The sequence below is a fragment of the Octopus sinensis genome, linkage group LG17 (assembly GCF_006345805.1).
Source record: "Octopus sinensis linkage group LG17, ASM634580v1, whole genome shotgun sequence".
NCBI classification, from domain to species: Eukaryota; Metazoa; Mollusca; class Cephalopoda; order Octopoda; family Octopodidae; genus Octopus; species Octopus sinensis.
Genome location: NC_043013.1, coordinates 49,356,534 through 49,377,797, shown reverse-complemented (window position 1 = coordinate 49,377,797; position 21,264 = coordinate 49,356,534). Strand labels below are relative to the sequence as shown.

Genomic DNA, 21,264 nt, shown 5'->3' with positions numbered 1-21,264 from the left:
ATTACTTAAAATAAATTTTTATGCTAAAAACAAAAAAACAAATTGAAATATTTTTGTTGTTTCAACAGATACATGCGTGTTTGTGTGTGTATGTGTGTGTGTATCAAACTATAAATCATTTGATAAAGTATATTTTTATTATTTTGAAAAATTTTTATTAACAGTTGTTATAGTATTTTTTGACAAGTTGGATCTCATTGATAGTTATGTGCTTTTTCAAACTTTGCTTTATTTTTCAAAGAAGCAAAATATAGGCAATTATCATTTCTTAATTTCTTTTAAATTCCCTTCAGAAAAAGCATGGAAAATTATTTTAATGAATCCTCTTTCAAATTAAAACAAAATCAATACTTACACTTAAAAATTATTACCAAATCAGTCTTCTAATTTTTAAAAATGTTTATTCTCTCTATAATACATTACCTAGTAGTATACTTGTCACAAATATCTATCTATATAAGATACAAATTATAAGAAATAAAATTCTGTAAAAAACGGAAGACTATTTAGTTCATTTGGCTATACTTTTTTGGAAAAAAAAAACTATATTATATCACTTTTTTCATCCTCTTCAATACTATTAAAATTTTGAATGAAGTAAAATATAAGCAGAAGGAGGGCAAATGGCTTTTAAAGCTGAGAGAGTATCAAAAGGTGTTGCTTTTGGCAGCAAAATTGACTTTTTCCTAGATTTGGCCTAGAGCATGGTATAGTAGGTACTCTAACATTGCTTTTATGGCTCTTTGAGAGAGTTGGCCAAAGACAGGGCTACTTGTATATCAATTAAAATCATCTTAATAAAAGAAGCAGGAAGGTAGTTGAATGCATGTGGCCCTCTCTAGATGGCTGGCTGTCTGTTAAATGGCTATTAACCCTAACCATACCTTAGATTATGCTACCTTTTCATTTCACATCTATTCATTCCAGGTCACTGTGTTTCATATATTTATGGTTACACCTTGCAAAACTTAAAATTTTTTTGTGGAAAGTAATGTAAATAAATTCATCGATTTTACATTCATGTACATATATTTGAACCATAATGAAATTAAGATAACTGATTAAAAAGTAAATTGACTTCACATCTCACTATTCTACCGTAATGATTATAAAAAGTCATTTAGTACTTACATTTAATATTTTAGATATTATGTGTTAAAATCTTGACTTTAGCTAAATTACTGTTCTTCAGTTTATTTTTATACATCATTTGTACTTCCCACAAGAAGCTCTTAAGTTTTGTTTGACTTTCCAAGCTTCAGCACGGATGGTATTCCCGTTCCAAGTGCTAAATTGATTTAATTTCTTACTAAATTCTTATGTTGCTTTTGTTTTTGTTCTATCCTCCTATCAACATGTTTTAAATACTTTCTTGATGTGAACACCACTGGCCGTTATTTTTCATAGAACATCTTATTTTATTTCAACTTTAATTTACTTGTGCTTATCTTTTAAACCCCACTTGATCATGTTGCATCATATTCTGTACTGCTGCTGCTGCTGACCAATCATCTGGTGTCTATTGCAGATGTATGTTTCTTATGTAGTTACTAACATTTGTGTCCTGTGTAGTTGCACTTCGTTTTGTCTTTGTCTAATACTGATCTCCCTCTCCCATTTTTCTACAGCATGGAAATGCATAAGAATTTGACCCTTGACCCGGCCTCAACCCCAACAACCACGTCCTTGACCTCTGTTCAGTCCCATCATCCCTTGGCCATCCCGCTGAATCAGTTGGTGAAACCAATGCCGTATTTAAATGTCCCAGGTGTATTCGACCTGAATAATGATCGCAAACATTTTACGGCCAAAATGCGGGTTGGGGTGACGGCTAATAGTGCATTGAAGAAAGTGGAACGAGCAAAATTTGCACCTTACTAATGTTGAAATACCACATCTACTTCTACTAAGACTTTCTAGTTCACTTGAAATGGAGTCATCCAAGATTTTCCTATGTGTGAAGACAACTATATTTATTGACAGACATTATAGAAGAAAAATGGAAAAGATTACAGTAATTGAAGAGGATGTTATTTGTCTAATATCCACAAATTTACTAGCTGAGGTCTATATTTTGTAGAAAGATATGTGCAAGATGCCAAAAATTTTTTTCTGTAAATGTGTAAAAAGTGAAATAATGATGGAATGAAGTGATAATAATAAGATATCATGTTTTGGTTTACCTACAATGGACATTTTAACAATGTAGGCCCATCTCCAACATTCCAATTATGTTGTCAGTCAGAGTACTTTTCCTTACCAACCTTTATACCAATGCATTTTCAATATTCATTTATTTACTTCCATTATGTTTAATCACCTAATAAATTTGATTATTATGCTTTTTAGTTTATCATTTTGATTGATATTGTTACCACGGCTACCATTTTTGTTATATTATTATTATTATTATTATTATTATTATTATTATTATTATTATTATTATCATTATTATTATTATTATTATTATTATTTATTGTTGCTGTTGTTATTGTTGTTGTTATTGTTGTTGTTATTATTATCCTCCTCATCATCATCATCGCCATTGTCATCATCGCCATCGTCATCATCATCATCATCATTATTATTATCATTATTATTATTATTATTATTATTATTACTATTATTATTATTATTATTATTATTATTATTATTATTATCATCATCATCGTTATTCACTATTTTTATTTCATAGTTTTTGTAACATTGATATTTCAATAAAAGAAATGAATATTGAAATATATTATATTAGCATGTAGTTTGCACATTTTAAACTGGTGAATTTGTCTAGTACTTACTCAGTTGGCATGAGTTTTTAAAGAATAAATTACATTTTTACAGTATATAATCAACATACAAAACTTATTTTAATTAGAGCTATCTCCATTTTAACAAAAATTTATGGATCATTTTAATATCTCATATCTATTTAAACTGACTGAACAACAAATTTGTGGAGATACCCTGGTATTTGTTTTCCTTGTTGATGTCCATTTTTCTTTTACTTTTTACTTTCATGTCACTTATGATTCTATTCCAAAGAAATTCTCTCTGCAGTTGCCCTGCAGCCTGAAGCGTGATTTTGTGTCTTTGTAGGATAACAACAGAAGTTTGTGGAATGGGAATTCGCTAGGTAGATGACGTTTGGACCATTTAAATATCGAGATCACGAAAAGCCACTACAGCAATCTGATCTACTGTTATTCATAATGTTTATGTCTTATTTCATACATTTTCACGTGCTTGATCATGTGTACATTTAGTTAATCATTGTGTTTACCTACAACTATTTTCCACTGTGTTCTGTGTGAGCTACTGCGTTTGAGCACTAACCAAAATTTGTGGTGATGTTGGAATGTTTACCCTATCAAGTAGAAGTTTAGTTGCACCTATTTCTTAAAATATCCTGCAGTTAGAGTGGAGTGCTCAACCTTAATGTTGGCCAATATTTCACTCATCTAAATACTTAAGTCTCTGTGTGCTAGTGTGTGTGTATGTGATTTGCATGTTTGCATACTTATCAACTTACCTTTCTAACCTTTTAGATAATATATCAATTCATATAGTAACTGAGTTGTTATTAAAACTGATGAACTTATCTGAATACATGATACATCTACATTTATGCAGATGTATCCATGTATATACCTTTAGGTAATGATATAAATAAAGTGATAAATAAAATAAAGTAATAAATAAAGTAAAGTAATAAATTTTCAATCAAATTTGCAATTGTAAAACTTAAGTCCCCAATACTTTATATTTTAATTTTATTTTCTGAGGTACTACTTTGATAATTTTATATAAAAAAAATCTGTGGTGTTTATTATGAAAAAATCAAATTGACGAATGAACAGAACTAGAATTTAAAATGTTCCTATATTGATAATCTAAATCCCATTTTTGTTACTAGTTACTCGGAGAAACCTTATACAATTATAAGTAGCAAATGAGGTGTATTATGATGACAAGTGTTCATAAATATTGATATCTACTTAAATACATAAATATATATTGTGTACAAACATATACACACATACACACCACTCACACACACATTATCTATAAAATTAACCTCTACATATGTGCAGTTTCTTATGTGTAAACACAGACCAGAGTTTGCCTTGCTTGCTATTTTATAGTATCAAATATTTTAGAAAATTTGCATCATGTAATAATACATGTTGTAATAGAAGTAGTTCATTATAGTAAAAAATGTTTGCTTCTAAAACATACATTATTTTTATTGCAAGATTAATATCAGAAATCAAAGCATCTTATATCATAGTTCATCACATATGTCCTAAATATAATTATATAGAAATTAGTTTACCTATATGTTGCTCTATAGTTATTCATAAATACTTTATTTACATACACATATTTACATACATATGAATACATACATGCACATACACACACACACAGAGCATATGTGTATGTATATATATATGTAAATATATATATGTATATATATATATATATATATATATATATATATATATATATTATATATATATATATTATATATATTATATATATATTATATATATATATATTATATATATTATATATATTATATATATATATATATATATATATATATATGTATTTGTGTGTGTGAGTATATATATATATATATATATATATATATATATATATATATAATATATATATATACATATATGTATGTATAGTCAGTCAATTCAAGGATAATTAGGGATTGATAAATTTAAAGATTTATTTTTAATTTATTTGCAACATAGTTTGTTTTTAAGAAATAAATATAAATAAAACCCTGAAGTGACTCTACCGCTTACAGCTTAAATACTTAACATTGGATTTAACTCAAATGTTTTGAATTATGTATTACCGACGGGCTAGAATCGAAATATATGTAGGTTTCTGAGTCTCCTAGTGTGTTTTTAAAAATTTTATTTGTATTTATATCTTAAAAACAAACTGTGATGCAAATAAATTAAATATACATCTTTAACTCTCCATTTTCTTATATCACTAATTTTACATATACATACGTGTGTGAGTGTGTATATATATATATATATATTAATGCATATATGTGTATATATATATATTTATCTATTTATGTATATATATATATATATATATATATATATGTATGTATTTATGTATATATATACATATATATGTGTGTATTTGTATATATATATATATATATATATATATGTATGTATGTAATTATGTATATATGTATGCATGCATATATATAGATGTATATGTGTGTATATAATATATATATGCTCTTGACAATTTTATACTAATGATGTAGACACATAAAAATATAGGTAGATTTGTTCATGCTACCCAGTTATTTTATTATTAGAAAATAGTCTAGATTTACAAGTTCAACCAAAATAACTCTAAACTAATAAATCACTCTTATTATTCTTTATGTATGACTATTTTAATTTGGCTAAAAGTGTGTGCCATTCTATGATGAAATATGCTTAAACATATCGCTCATAATTCATGCATACAATTAAAATGGTGATCTCATTTAACCATTTGTACAAATATACATACAACGAAATGTCTCTTGGACTTTAGTTTTCCTTAAACTATCACCGTTGTCAGGTGAAGTGAGACAGTACATTGATAGTGTATATAAATGATTGCAACTTTATTCTATTTCTGTTAGAGACAATTTATATTTATATATTACTTCATGTGTGTAAATGTTTATCTCTTCTGATGTACACACACACATCATACCAAATCTCTCACATTCATGTGTTGTATATATCAGGGTTTATTTCTTGGGGTTTCTTGATTCATTAATGAAATGTTTTCCAACAGCTGAGTCCATTTTAAATGGAAAATAAAAATCTAAAAATTCTTACATCTATTTAAAAACGTAAATGGCTTATTTTCTATTATTCTTTTCTATGATCAAGCTGTGCCAGATTTAAATCAGATTGCTGTTGAAATGTAAGCGACCAAAGAGACTAAAAACAAAAAAATTATTTAAAACTTTCTACAATTCGGTATTGTGTTGATAGATGATTTCTTTGTCAGCTCTTTATTTCTTGTGGCTGGGGTATGTTAATTAAAGTTATTTGCGAAGAAAGAAAAAAAACAGCAAACAAACAAAAAAGAACAAAGATCATTTACTTTTCTTTGAGGATATCACTTATAGAAAATATCTAATAGTTAAAATTGAATCTATTTGATGAATAACTGTAAACTAAAATTGAATTTATGATACTGATAAATACAGTATTATTTTTATATTATAATTTGATGGGAGGAGCAAATTTTGTACTATTTCTTTAATTTTTGTAGTTTTTGCAAAATTAATTTGATAGTACTAGATGATATTTTCAGATTTAGTAGTATGAAATAAAATAAATTCAAAATGGTAAACATACCATTTCATTCCTTGTTGTAAATAAAGGGATGTAAATTAACTGTCAATAATATTTTGTTTTTTGTCTTCTCAAAAAGCATTCCTGTAAAGCACTTGTAACTACACCTTGATATCAATCACCATTTCATAATATTGTGAATGTAAACAAAAAAACTTTTATCTTTTTTAACATAAAATAATATTTCAGCTCAAAATATATTTAGTTTGAAAATTAATTAATTATTGGAGTCATGGGCCAATACTTATCTTTAAAAAATATTGATTATAAATATTTCTATTGTTAAAACTATTAGTTACCTGTGTAAATTTGACAACTTACGTTTGATAAAGCATGGTGCACCACAGTCCTTTTGATCTCTTAGAAGAAGCTACATGTGAACAATCAAAACTGAGGTATTTCTTTTGAATTCTATAATCTTCAAGGAATATATTATTTAAAAATTTAGGTTTATATCCATTTGAACTATCTGCACTGTAGTTGCCTAATGGTTGTGTGGTTTGTAAATTTCTAGTTGGTTCTTCTTGGTAAAGAATGATTAAAATAAATTCTTTTACTCTTCAAAAGTCTTCTTATTTATCTGATAGTAGTAGTTTAAAATTTGAACATTTGCTCAACTTATTTTTCCATTCTGTCTTCCTTAAAAATGTATAAATTCTTTCTTGTAAAAATTTGTTTCAAAAATAAATTATCAGTATGGTTGTTAAGAATGGATGTTATAAAACAAGAAAGATTATAAATAAAATATTGAGAAGATTATTTTTTTATCTTTGTGCCAAATATGGGATGTATTTGTTATTTTGATGTATGAATTTTGCAAATAATTTATCCCAAGTAGATCATATTGACTATTTTATACATTTTAGAATTTCTATAATAATTATCAACTTAAAATTTGATATCGCACACTTGAAATGTGTTGATTCATGTAAGCAATAAATCTATTCAATCTAACGGTAGCAAGGAAAAAAAATTAAGACTTCTGAGTTTTAAAAAGTTTTATCACTTTTATTTTGTCTTATTGCTTTCTAATTGTGATACCTTTGTGTGATATCTTTGTGATATTTTGTTATGTCAAGTGTTGTCTGTTGCATTTCTTGTCTGCATTGTTAAATTTAGTTAATATTGTTTGTACTATATGCAAAAATCCATGTAGTAGCTATAGAAGTAGTAAATATTCAGTTTGACAAAAAAATTACCATTATGAATGGGCTCAGCTCTCATTAATACTTAACAAAAATGTGTGCTCAGCAACAATTGCATTATTTTTTAAATTGCAGTCTATCAACATTTTTATTCTCTTTCTCATTAAATTACAGTTCATATATTTTGTTGTATGTTCTCCTTTTTAGTGTTGTCCATTTACTTCATAATTTACATTTCAGAATAGTATGTAATATTACTACTCTGAGAGTATTCAGTTTTCTTTTAAATTTATTGTTGTTAATAACATTATTTTTGCACTGTCTTATGAGAGTGATCTTTGGTTATTTATTGGCTCCATTTGGCAGAGAAATACAGAGTTAAAGTATTAATTAAAGAAATTGTTATTGCTGGAAATAAAACTACAAGTAACGTGATGGACAGAAATATCAATTTTCAATGACAGATTATGTTAAGATATGTTTTGTTTTCCCAGAACAGAAAATATCACTTTACAAAAAAAAAGTAAATCAATAAATAAATACAGAAAAAAAGAAAAAAAAAAGAAAAAGAAAAGAGCAACAAAAAACAAAAAAAGCTGTCAAAAAAAAAACAAAAACAAAACTATAAATATTATATTCTTCAAGTTGGGATAAATAGTCTATTCAAATGTTTATCAGGTTGATGATAGTAATGATGCTGATGGTTGTGGTAGTAGTCGTGATGTTGGTGAAGAGGATGATAACAATGATAATTATGTTGAAGACTAATAAAAAAAATTAGTTATCAATACTAACTACATATATTTACATTATATTTTTTGCCTGTAAGTTTTTTTTTTTGTCTTTCATCATTAAACTTCTATAAAGATCCCTCACTAATGGAAACAAAATTTGGCTTTGAAAGACTATCAAAATGTTTTCTCTCCATTTTAATGATCACATAATGCTTAATAAACATAAAACAAAAACTAAATGTGAGTTGTAAATCACCACAAATGTACAGCTATCAATGTAAATTGTGCAAAACACTGTTCCTGAATATCTTTTTTGTGTCTTCTGAAATAGATTCTTCTATCAAAATCTCAGAAAATAATTTTATTGGTTAACTTTCCATTATGTACTTTTATTATTTATATTAAGGAATGAAATAGGTATTCACTTTCAAATTTTCACATTTTTCTCTAATTATAATTTTTGTAATTGTATTTTACATAAAATGTATTTTGATATTTTATACTTATTTATGGAAATTGAAACATGAAATATTCTCTGCTTGTGTATTCAAGAAATTCAATTGGTTAAATGAGATCCTGTGATAATTCATGAGCCAATGAAAATCTATGCATTGCACTTCGCCTTAGAAGCACCAGCTCTTTTACAATATTTTTTTCTCTTAAGCTAGTTTGCTGCATTATGCCTTATGATGAGGGAGTAAAGTCATACCAAGGAGTCAAAATAGGATAGAACTAGGTACTCTCACCTTATATTAGATAAATTCAAATTAAGTACTTACCTATTTGACTATATTACATATATAAACCTTCAAGTCTAACTTTGTACTGTTGTAAGCATATGTACATATATATATGCGTGTGTGTATGTATATATATATATATATATATATATATATATATATATATATACATACATACATATTTGTATGTGTGTATGTATATATACATACATGCATGAATCTCTGTGTGTATGCATATATATATATATATATATATATATATATATATATGTACATAATGTATGTATATGTAAACCATACTAATATCATAGGTTATATATATATATATATATATATATATATATGTATGCATGTATGTATATATGTATTTGTATATATATATATATGTAAAACATATAATATCATAGGTTATATATATATATATATGTATGTGTGTGTGTGTGTATATATATGTATATATGCAAAACATATAAAACATCATAGGTTCATAGGTATGATATGCTCCATGCTTGAAAAGCTTGGTACTCTCAGCAACTTTTGTAACTTTCGGCCAATTAAATATATGTATTCCCATGCATTCGGGTCAGTTCCTTCTCTCAAACCTATATTGTATCTTACACACACACACACACACACACACATACACACACACATATATATGTATATGTGTATTCCTATATATATATATATATATATATATATATATATATAAATGTTTATCAAATTAAATATACAATAGAAAGAGCTACTAATAGTTTCATGCTATTATGATACTTGAGCAGACATATATATAAAATAATGTGCCATGTATCTTAAAGCAGTCTTTCAGGCTCTGTTTATCTATTTTATATATATATGTTTATATATACATATATATATATATATATATATGAACCTATATATATATATATATAATATATATATATATTATATATATATATATATATTTATATATGTGTGATTGTGTGTATATATATATTATAACAATGGTCCTTCGCACAATTTCCATCGAGCAAATTTCAACCAGGAGCTAATGGTCAAGTGGAGGCTATGGCACAGTTTATGCACTGGGATTGAATTCCAAACTAGTTATCCATGTCTCTATTGACGTATATGTGTGTGTGTGTGTGTGTATGTGTATATATATATATGTATATATATGTGTGTGTATGTGTATATGTGTGTATATGTATGTGTGTGCATGTGGATATATATACATACACACACATACACATACATATATATATATAATGAGAAATGGGACAAAGGAAGAGTGAGAGAGTGAGAATATACATACATATATATATTTGTATATATGATATAAATATATATTGTATATATAATTATTGTTTAAATATTATGTATTTGTTTAGTGAAAGCATGATACAATCAGTGAATTTATCCTTGAGTCTGAGTGATGGTAGTAGTAATACTTTATATATATATATATATATACACATATATGTGTGTATACATATTTAATATATATTTATACATTGCATACATATATATATATATATATTGAATGTATATATATTTATATACACATACCTATATATATATATATATATATATATATATGCTTATATATGCATGTGTATATATATGTGTGTGTGTATACATATACATGTATGTATTTATGTGTATGCACATACACACACAAATATGTATATATATTGTACCTAAGTGTAGCTGTGTGATCAGTGCTTGTAAAAATGTTATTAAACATTGTAAACATTTTATTAAACCAATCCATATTCAAGACCTCAAAATTCATAAAACTCTTCATAAATTGTCATAGTTTTAAAAATTAAATTTCGTATACTTTTTGTTTTTGTATGGAAAATCAAAGTGAAAGAGAAAAATTATATTCTTAAGTGTTGTAACTGAATATGACAAATAGATATCCGATATCCATACTCACAAATGTTTTTGTAGTAGGGTGCTTTGCTGTGAATAACGTTTGTTATATTTGTGTTTGTTTTATAATACATGTATATTATTTCAACATTGTTTGAGATTCTGGTGAATTTATAAAAAAGCAGATATGATTATACAGTAGTTATATATTTTAACATATTCTATTATTTTAATAAAGTTACATGTTTATTTTTTATTAATGTTTGGTCCCTAATCTATAAACTCTATCGATCTAGATCTGTTATATAGGAAATTTTAAAAGTTTATTGGAAAATTAGCAGTAATCTACCTTATCTTTGACTCTACTAATCATTAAAATTATATCTAATTAACTTGGATCATAATATCGGTGCTGTGGATATATATATATAATATATATATATATATATATATATACATATATATATATATGTATATATATATATGGATATGTGTGTTTGTGTGTGTGTGTGTGTGTGTATGTTCATATATATATATATATATATAATATATATATATATATATATATAATATATATATATGAACATAAATTCTATCATCTTTTAAAATATCATTTTTTCTTTTCTTTAATAGGTTATGGCTTTGATCTTGTGCAATTATGACAAATTGTTAAATAATGGGGGTTGTGAACATTTCAGCTTGTTCTTTCCTTCTAAGGACTAACATCAGCTGATGTACATCTTTTGAACCAAGTTTGTGCCTTTTTGCAATGCATTCCTTTTTCTAGTAGATTGATTGTCAATTGACGACAGCACTGCATGTGCAATAAAGACACAAGCCCTATCAAAGCAAACATACCTTTACAAATATAACTTATTTTTATAAAACAATTTGAAATCAAGAATAGAGTTAAAATTATAATGGATTTCTATTAGAAACATTGATCTCTTGAAGAATGTTGAAGATTTTTCATTTTGAAAACCACTGACAATCCAGAGAAAATTTCATTAAAATTTTCTGAAATGGACAGTGCTCATCTTGCTGTCAACTAGTATAGAAACTGGTATTCAGACTGCTATTAAACATACGAATTATTTAATATTTATTAAAGTTCAGAAAAATGTTCAGTTTTGTCAATACTATATTTTGTCTTCAGAAATCATTATTGAATAATCATATTAGTAAAAAGAAAAGAAAAAAAAGAAAGCAAAAATGTGTAAAAGGAAAGCAATAGAGAGCCTAAATGTTGTTCAAGTCATGATTACTCTACATTCATTCAAATACCAAAATTAACTTAGTGATGTTTCTAAGCAAAGAAGTTAACTGGAGTTTCATAAATGAAAACAAAAGTCATTAAGAAGTCTTATTCCTTTTTATTAGTTTACAATATCTTTTATTTATAAGATATTTATACTTTAAAGTTTGGGACTTGAAAATTATTTAGCAATCATTGATTTGAATTTAATTTTTAATACCTGTTTTCAATAGTTTAGAAATTGACTTTCCTTCTGTACCTTTTCTAAAGAGAACTAGTCAAAATTTAAAATAAGGATGCCACTGTTTCAATAACTGTGGCCTTTACAAATGTTGTGTGTTCCTACTTTACACTTTTAGACATCATGAATGCTTGTGACCATCAGTTTTTATTTGTATCCTGCACTAACTTTTATTTTAACTTTTGGTCCTAATAATTTACTTTCTTCAAACAATAATATTTAAATCATAATCTGTTGTTATACCATTTCATATAATTTTTAAAAACCTATTTTAATTGTTATTTATATTTCTGGTCTGCACAGTTATTTTCATTATTTTTTACTGCATTGTTGCATGTGGAATTTGACTATTAGGTTGGAGCTATGCCACTCTCAATCTGCCTTGTCTTGCTGTTGTGCATGTGATCAAGCACATTGTCATGCCACATGCAGACACATTTTTTGTTAAAAGAGCTACATTTAACTGGTCATTTCACAAAATACATTTTAATACAAATTCTTACATAAACATATAACTGTAAAGCCATATAAAAACAAAAGAATAAAAAAAAATCATGTAAAGTTTTTTTAAAAAATTAAATTAATATTTAATCTTTTTTTATATATATCCTTTTGAGTAGAGGTATATTTAATTATCTAAAACATTCTATAGCAGTATTTAAAAAATAACAAATATAAATGATCTCAGCAAAATTTCATTTGACTTTCTACACCTTAAAATGAAAATTGCACTAAATATCTTTCTAATTAATATTAACAGCTATGATATTATAATCTATTATAGTTAATTAAATCTAATGCTGTATATGACAATAATATCATAGTAAGATTTTATTTCATAATTTTAAATCCAATTATATGAACAGTTGTGTATTAAGATTTTCTAAAATAAAATTGATATTTTAATTTAAATTTTGCAATTAATTGCATTACAAATGATTATACAATCCAGAATATATTGTATGATATCCAGATATTTAAATAACTGGAATTAGATGCTACAAGATTATTGCTCCCATATAAAAGAAAATTATTATTTTTAAATCTTTATTCATACACATGATATGTATTTAAATTTTTATTATGATTATATTATGGATTTTAAAGTAGATAAAGTTTTTTTTTCTTTTTGTCTGAGATTTATATTTCATAAGTATTTTATTTTAAGGAAAAATAATTTTTGTCTCAAAATAATTTTTTCCAAAAGTGTTTTACCAAATTTATTAATTTTTTTTTATATAATCTCAAATATTTTTGTTCATTTTAATGAAATGTATTATTTCTTTTCCTTAAACTATAAACATTTTCTGAAATGCTTTAGTAGATTGATGATAAATAGTGTACAAAATGTTTATATAGCTCAGGTATGTTATATTAGTTAAAAGTAAATTTTGGTTTCAAATATTTAGATTAAAATTATTCACCAAAATACCAGTATTATTATGTAAAAGATTATTATTTAATTTTTTATTATTCTAAGTTATTTTTTATAGCTAAATATGAATGTGTTAGTTTTTGTTTTGAAAAGCAAAGCTAGAATAATTATTGTGATTTCTCTGTATTATTATTTTGAATGAATTAAATTTAACGAAAAGTGCAAATTCATATAGTATTTATTTAAACATTCTGGATATAAATACACAGGTATATAATTATATTTATGCACACTATTATAAATAAATATATAATGGAAATGATGCAATATGTGTGTGTGTGTGTGTGTATGTATTATTGAGATAATATACTATTGGTTATGATATATAACTATTCAGAATGTTACCATCAGTTTTGTGTTCAATATTGATGACTATTCCAACATTCTGGCTGGAAGTGCATAGTCTCAGTAGGCTAGCGTTATATACACCTGGCCAACCTGTCTTTAGAGTTGCTAATATTGTCCTGTGGTAAGGTAGCGAGTGAGCTGCCAGAATTGTTACTGTGCTGGACAAAATGCTTAGCAGCATTTCTTCCAACTTTGTGTTCCGAGGTGGACTTTGCCTTTCTTCCTTTCAGGGTTAAGATAAGTACCAGTTGAACACTGGGGTTTATGTAATCTACTTAGCCCCACTCCTGTAATTGGTGGCTTTGTGTGAAAATTTGAAACCAATATTTGGTGAGAAACTGATGGCAACATTCAGACCAATAATATCCCATAGCCAGTAATAAATATATTGTTTGAGGATATAAAAACATATATCTGTCCTATAATGTTGAGTGTGCTTTTATTTCTGACATATGGACTAACTGGAAATACATAGAAACTTACATATATACATACTATGTATGTACATACATACATGCATACATACATACATATATACATACATACATACATATATATATATACATATATATATATATATGTACATATATGTGTATGTATACATACACATATATTTATGTATGTGTGTGTATATGTATATATATATATATCACATGCACACACACACACACACATATAGTGCTGTATCATGCAAACATTCTAATATAGTAACTGAATAATGGTGGTATGAAAAATTGTTTTCTATTTAGCAATGTAAGGTGTTTTCATTTTGTATGTTTTTGTTCAGAATTTTAGTTTTATATGGTTTATTTCCTGTCTATACACATATGTAAGTGTGCATGTATGTATTTATGTATGTACATACATATGTGTGTGTGTTGTTGGCCAATGATCCAGAGAACAAGTATTCAGTATAAATTTGGAATGCAACAGATTAAGTTAATCAAGTGGCCTGTTACACTGGAGTTGTGAGGGCACGTGGCTTAGTGGTTAGGGCATTCGGCTCATGATCGTAAGGTTGTGAGTTTGATTCCCGGCGACGCGTTGTGTCCTTGAGCAAGACACTTTATTTCACGTTGCTCCAGTCCACTCAGCTGGCAAAAATGAGTTGTACTTGTATTTCAAAGGTTCAGCCTTGTCACTCTCTGTGTCACGCTGATTATCCCCGAGAACTACGTTAAGGGTACACGTGTCTGTGGAATGCTCAGCCATTTGCACGTTAATTTCATGAGCAAGCTGTTCTGTTGACCGTATCAGCTGGGACCCTCGTCGTCGTAACCGGCGGAGTCTTTACACTGGAGTTACCATGGCATTCCACTGCTTCTTCAGAAATGTCAAACTGTTACCTCTGTAGAAACTCCAGAGCAAGAAACCATTAGATCAGCTTAAATAAACAAAAAACACTACAGGTGTTTGTGTGTATGTGAGTGCGTGTGTGTGTGTATGTATGTATGTGTGTGTATATATATATAATTTTATTTATGCACCCTTTTCAAGCCTAGGTTCATGGGCCCGGTTTCCTGGTTTCTGTGGCGTATGTATTCCCCCCAGCTGGATGGGATGACAGTCCATCACAGCATTACTCAAGAAACAGGAAGAGAGAGTGAGAGAAAGTTGATGCTGTTGACACTGTTGGATGATGTGGTGTTGCTTTTGATGCTGAAACCATGAAGATCCTCGAACAAGCAGCTGAAGATAGTGTATTATATTTTTATATAGTGTCTGCTTTTTTTCTTTTACATTGTTGTCTCTATTCTTTGTCACTGTTGATAGTTCCACAACTAATTTCAGAGATTTTGTTGTTTCATCCAAGGGGTTGTTAGAGTATTGTCAAGAAGCTGTTTGTGATGGGTGATAGATTTTTGTAAGGATAGTTTTGTTTGGGGCTTTTCTTGTTTATAACAGATGCGAGGTATATACATACGTATGTATGTATGTATGTATGTATGTATGTATGTATATTTGTATATATCCATATATATATATTTTGAAAACAGCTTTTTATATCCCCACTATTCACACACACACACACACACACACACACACACACATTTGTATGCATATTTATGAGGTTAAATGCAAATGAGCTAAGTGAAATAATGCTAATTGTTCTGTGGCATGGATATATACAGCAAAAGCAAATAATGGTAGAAATACTAAAATACTATACAATGAGATTCTTGATTTATTGAAATTATTTTTTCTTAGAGAGAAGAATAAGCAAATGTCTTTTTGCCAGCCATGACTCATTGTAAATGAAATGGGAAAAATAATCTAAAGATTCAAGAATCCTTCAAAATTGATATGCCATTAAGGAGAGGACACTCTGTCTAGAGGAAATATGTAGGCACTGTTAAAGGTGTCATGATGACAGCAGTCATCAAATCCAGCAGATGAAATACTTAGACAAATACAAAAAGAACGGAACATATTTATGGCTTATGTTAATATTCATGATGCAAGTGAAATGTGCTAAGAGAAATAACTCAGAGTGGCATGGATATAAACAATGAAGACAAAAAGAGTTATATATAGATATATTTTTTCTTTACATGTTTCAGTCATTTGACTGCGGCCATGCTGGAGCAACGCCTTTAATCGAGCAACTCTACCCCGGGACTTATTCTTTGTAAGCCCAGTACTAATTCTATTGGTCTCTTTTGCCGAACCGCTAAGTGACGGGGACGTAAACACACCAGCATCGGTTGTCAAGCAATGCTAGGAGGACAAACACACACACATACACATATATATATACGATGGGCTTCTTTCAGTTTCCGTCTACCAAATCCACTCACAAGGCTTTGGTCGGCCCGAGGCTATAGTAGAAGACACTTTCCCAAGGTGCCACGCACTGGGACTGAACTCGGAATCATGTGGTTGGTAAACAAGCTACTTACCACACAGCCACTCCTGCTGCGAATATATTTTCAAATAAGAATTAGGTTCATTCTTTCATTACCCATATACTGATGCATATTTCCAGTTTTTTAAACATTTAACAAACAAAAGACAAGTTTCTCTCTCTGCATTTGATACTTGTTTATTACAGGTAATTTTTATCCCCTTAACTTCTCCCTGTGAGAAGTGATTCGGAATTGAATCTGCTACTCAGAGTCTCACAAGAATATGTTCAGCTTGTAATCACTCAAATAACAACAGATGAGCTGGCAATCAGATAATTTATCCACTGGTCATTTTGCTAATACAAAGAGAAACAATTAAAAATTACTTTAATTAAAATGTTATTTAGATTGCAAAACAAAACTTTCATATTCTCATGTTTGAAAAATATATCAGTTTATATATATACATGCACACACATATATATGTCACTGTATGCATATATATCTATATCTACATATATATATATATATATATATATATATATATATATATATAATATATATATATATATACATACAAGTGTGTATTTGTGTGTGTATTTTCAAACTACCTCATTTGTTATGAAGAAAGCACTTCTTTAATCTTAGTTTTATTAATTATTGGCTATATATATGGCAATCTATAAAATCCTAATAACCCTTTAATTTTTCATTGTGGTATGTGCAATATCAAAACATTATCTTCTCTGCTTTTCTATAGATTACATTCTGATAAAAGTAATTTTATTTTCATTAATATATATTTTTTATTATGGTGAGTTTTTTTTTATAATACAGTAACTTTGAGAAATAAATCTGTGATCCAGTTTTGTTTCCCATTTGAAATTTCTTTAATTATGTTATTAATGCCTCTCAGAGAGGCATTAACATCAGAAATTCCCATATTCCACTTTTTATTTTTTATTATTTTCAAAAATCTATATTAAGTGTAAATTGTACTTTACATTTAGTTCTATGACCTGAGATTGCTAGTTCTGAAATGAAAATGTGTCTGCTTGGCAAATTACTGGAAGTTGATTGAATCATGATGTATTTGTTACAAGGAGAGTTATTTTGATTGTTTCCATTTATTCTGAATATTTCTATTACTGGTCCTGGAGCACTGCAAAGATAACAATTAAGTGTAAATCAGACAGCTATATGAATGTACTGCCAAAGATGGAATAAATTTTGATTATTTATCAACAATATCCTATTTTTTGAAATTTATTTAAAAAAATTTATGTTTAATTCATTGAGAAAATTTCACTCTTCAAAAAAAGTGCAAATAGGCCCAAATGTGCCACCTGTTTTAAAGCCATCAGCCCAGCATTGAAGATACCATGATTTGACATGCTCATTCTGACTGTATTTTTCCTTGTGTAGTGTCACTGTTAGTCAGAAGATATAAGTGGAAAAGACTTCATAGTGGATACCAAAGGCCAGAGAGGACCAGGATGCAGCTACATTGGTAACGCCTTCATAAACCGCTCTATTAACTGATAGCCATGCATTCCTTCTTTTCCTTCAGAAAGCACAAAATTTCAAGACACTCACTGCAACCACCAACTTCTTAGAGACATCAAAGTGGCAGTTTCCAATGACTCCTGATTTCTAGTTTCATTTACCTCTTTAATAAAAAATTACACAAATAAGAAAGTGCTGCAACTTTGGAATTAAAAGAAATCTTCTTGATAATTCTCCCTCCCCTATGCTAACATTTATGAACTATAAAGGCGCAGGAGTGGCTGTGTGGTAAGTAGCTTGCTAACCAACCACATGGTTCCGGGTTCAGTCCCGCTGCGTGGCATCTTGGGCAAGTGTCTTCTGCTATAGCCCCGGGCCGACCAATGCCTTGTGAGTGGATCTGGTAGACGGAAACTGAAAGAAGCCTGTCGTATATATGTATATATATGTATGTGTTTGTGTGTCTGTGTTTGTTCCCCTAGCATTGCTTGACAACCGATGCTGGTGTGTTTACGTCCCCGTCACTTAGTGGTTCGGCAAAAGAGACCGATAGAATAAGTACTGGGCTTACAAAGAATAAGTCCCGGAGTCGATTTGCTCGACTAAAGGCGGTGATCCAGCATGGCCGCAGTCAAATGACTGAAACAAGTAAAAGAGTAAAAGAGTATATGTTTTACAGGGATTCTTTGGGAAACCACCATAGTGTGTCCTCTCATCAAAAAAAGACAACTTCTGATCCTGTTATTGCATCTATTATCAGCAAAACCTTCAGTCATGTCTGGTCTTGGGATCTTCTAAATTGCCTGTGCATGGTCCTTATCCCTCCCTCATTTCTTCTTATCATTGTATGCATTGTGTGCTGATTGGTTCATCTTTGATGCCCACTATCATTTGTGGTTTATCTCAAGGTCTAGTGATTTCTTGCACACTCTACATCCTGTTCGCTAATGACTTAATTGTTGTCTCTTCTAACAATGCACACCATTATCCCTCCTTACCTCTCCTCACACAGCATCAGTGTCATGCAACTTAAACACCCCACACCAGACATATATATATTTCTTCTCCGAGCAATGCATTTGAGAACATTCTTTAATAGAGACATGATAATCTACTCTCATTTAAGACAGTCACTACATATAAGGCAACCTTTTTCTCATTAGCTTATTAAGAATGCACAACTTAAACCTTTAAATAACTACAAATGTGAATTTTTGTTACCTTTATTGAACTGCAAAGCCTCTGTTCTGTACTAGATAGGGGTCTATTCTTTCCACTCAGAGCCACCCAACCTATTGGCTATTTTTTAACTCACTTCCTAAGCCTGGCTTGAGATGCTTCATACATTCCTTCTTTCAAATAACTGAAATCCTCTGAAATTCTCTCTGTCTACACTTTCCCTGCGAACTTGTACCTGCAAGCTGAACATGTTAAGCTTATCAGTTTGACAGATTCTGCAATGGTCATAGAAATTGTGTCACTATCTTTGATTAACCCTTTAGTATTTAAACCGGCTGTTTCCGGCCCAAATATTCTACTTATTTTATGTTCAGACTGGCCATATTCAGCCTCTCACACTTACTCTACAATGTCATTCTAAAAATAAGCAACCACATCATCAAAATCTTAAAGCTTCAAGATAATGCATGATTACTTCAAAACAGTGTGAACCAAAAAGCATTAAATTTGATGGAGTACTCTGAATATTAAAGGGTTAATTTATTAAAAAAACACTACAAAATACTATGGTAACCTGAAAATAATCCTAAAAGATAAACAGAATTTAATGCTTTATAAAATTATTTAGTGCTTAGATTTAAATATAAGGAAAAGATTCTCAAAATTTCACAAGTTTTAAAGAAAATAAAATAAACTTTTCTAAATTTTGAAAAAGAAGGATTTAACGTGGAGGTTGGATGAGACTTTTAACTGGTTTTTATTAAAAAGAATGCTTAGTAACGGAAAACACACCAGAGAAGAGATACAGTTCAACAAACTGGGCTACAGGTATAAAGATGCTTATTAAACATGAGGCCCTTTTTATAATGTACCGTGATATTCATTTTTAAATACACTTTCAATTCTATGGTAAATAAAAGAAAGTTGAGAAAATATTTTCCAAATATGAAGATTCTTGCTGAGGAAGAAATCTTTGAATGTGTTTTGCATGAGGATGTGTTTCAGGTGTAAACAGATGTGCAAAATGAACATTTTAGGACACAAGATTCCTATGGAATAGAGGTAAGTCAAAATATTCCATTCAGATATATTTCTTCATTGGAACCATCCACTTTACACTGAAAGGTAGGAATGCCACATTTCCTGTAGAATCTTTGTCTTTGTGTGAAGTGATTGGATAAGTTATTTGTAACATATTTAATACATGGAAACTACTTGGGTGCAAGCATGACTGTGTGGCAAGAAACATGTATGTATGTGTGTATTAGTGTTTTTGTGTCTGTTCCACACCACCACCACTTCACAACCAGTATTGTTTATGTTCAGATAATTTAGCAGTTCAGCCAATGAAACCAATACAAAATAAGGGTCAAGCTTAAAAAATTTAAGTACTGGTGTCAATTTGTTTGACCAAAACCTTCAAGGCAGTGCCTCAGCGTAGCTGCTCCCCAATGACTGAAACAAATCCAAAATAAAAGGTAGAGATATTTTTATTGTGAACAATGCAAGGAGCTGGTAGAATTGTTATCATGCTGGATAAGATACTTAGCAGCATTTCATCCGTCTTT

At 28.6% G+C, this 21,264-nt stretch overlaps 1 protein-coding gene across 17 annotated transcripts in view; it reads left to right on the top strand.

Annotated features, from left to right (window-relative positions):
• The window catches only part of LOC115220674 (poly(rC)-binding protein 3), a 258,024-nt gene extending 239,221 nt beyond the window's left edge, over positions 1–18,803 (top strand). For 11 of the 17 annotated variants that reach the window (XM_036510556.1, XM_036510559.1, XM_036510558.1 and 8 more), the window contains one exon: positions 1,629–2,341. In XM_036510556.1, coding sequence (XP_036366449.1) covers positions 1,629–1,881 — 253 coding nt within the window. In that variant the 3' untranslated portion in view covers positions 1,882–2,341. Of the gene's footprint in view, positions 1–1,628; positions 2,342–3,057; positions 4,454–7,918; positions 8,076–11,519; positions 12,125–18,436; positions 18,556–18,581 lie in introns of those variants that run through there. The other 6 variants (XM_036510560.1, XM_036510562.1, XM_036510566.1 and 3 more) reach the window with 6 other exon arrangements.
• Positions 18,804–21,264: the final 2,461 nt, after the last annotated feature.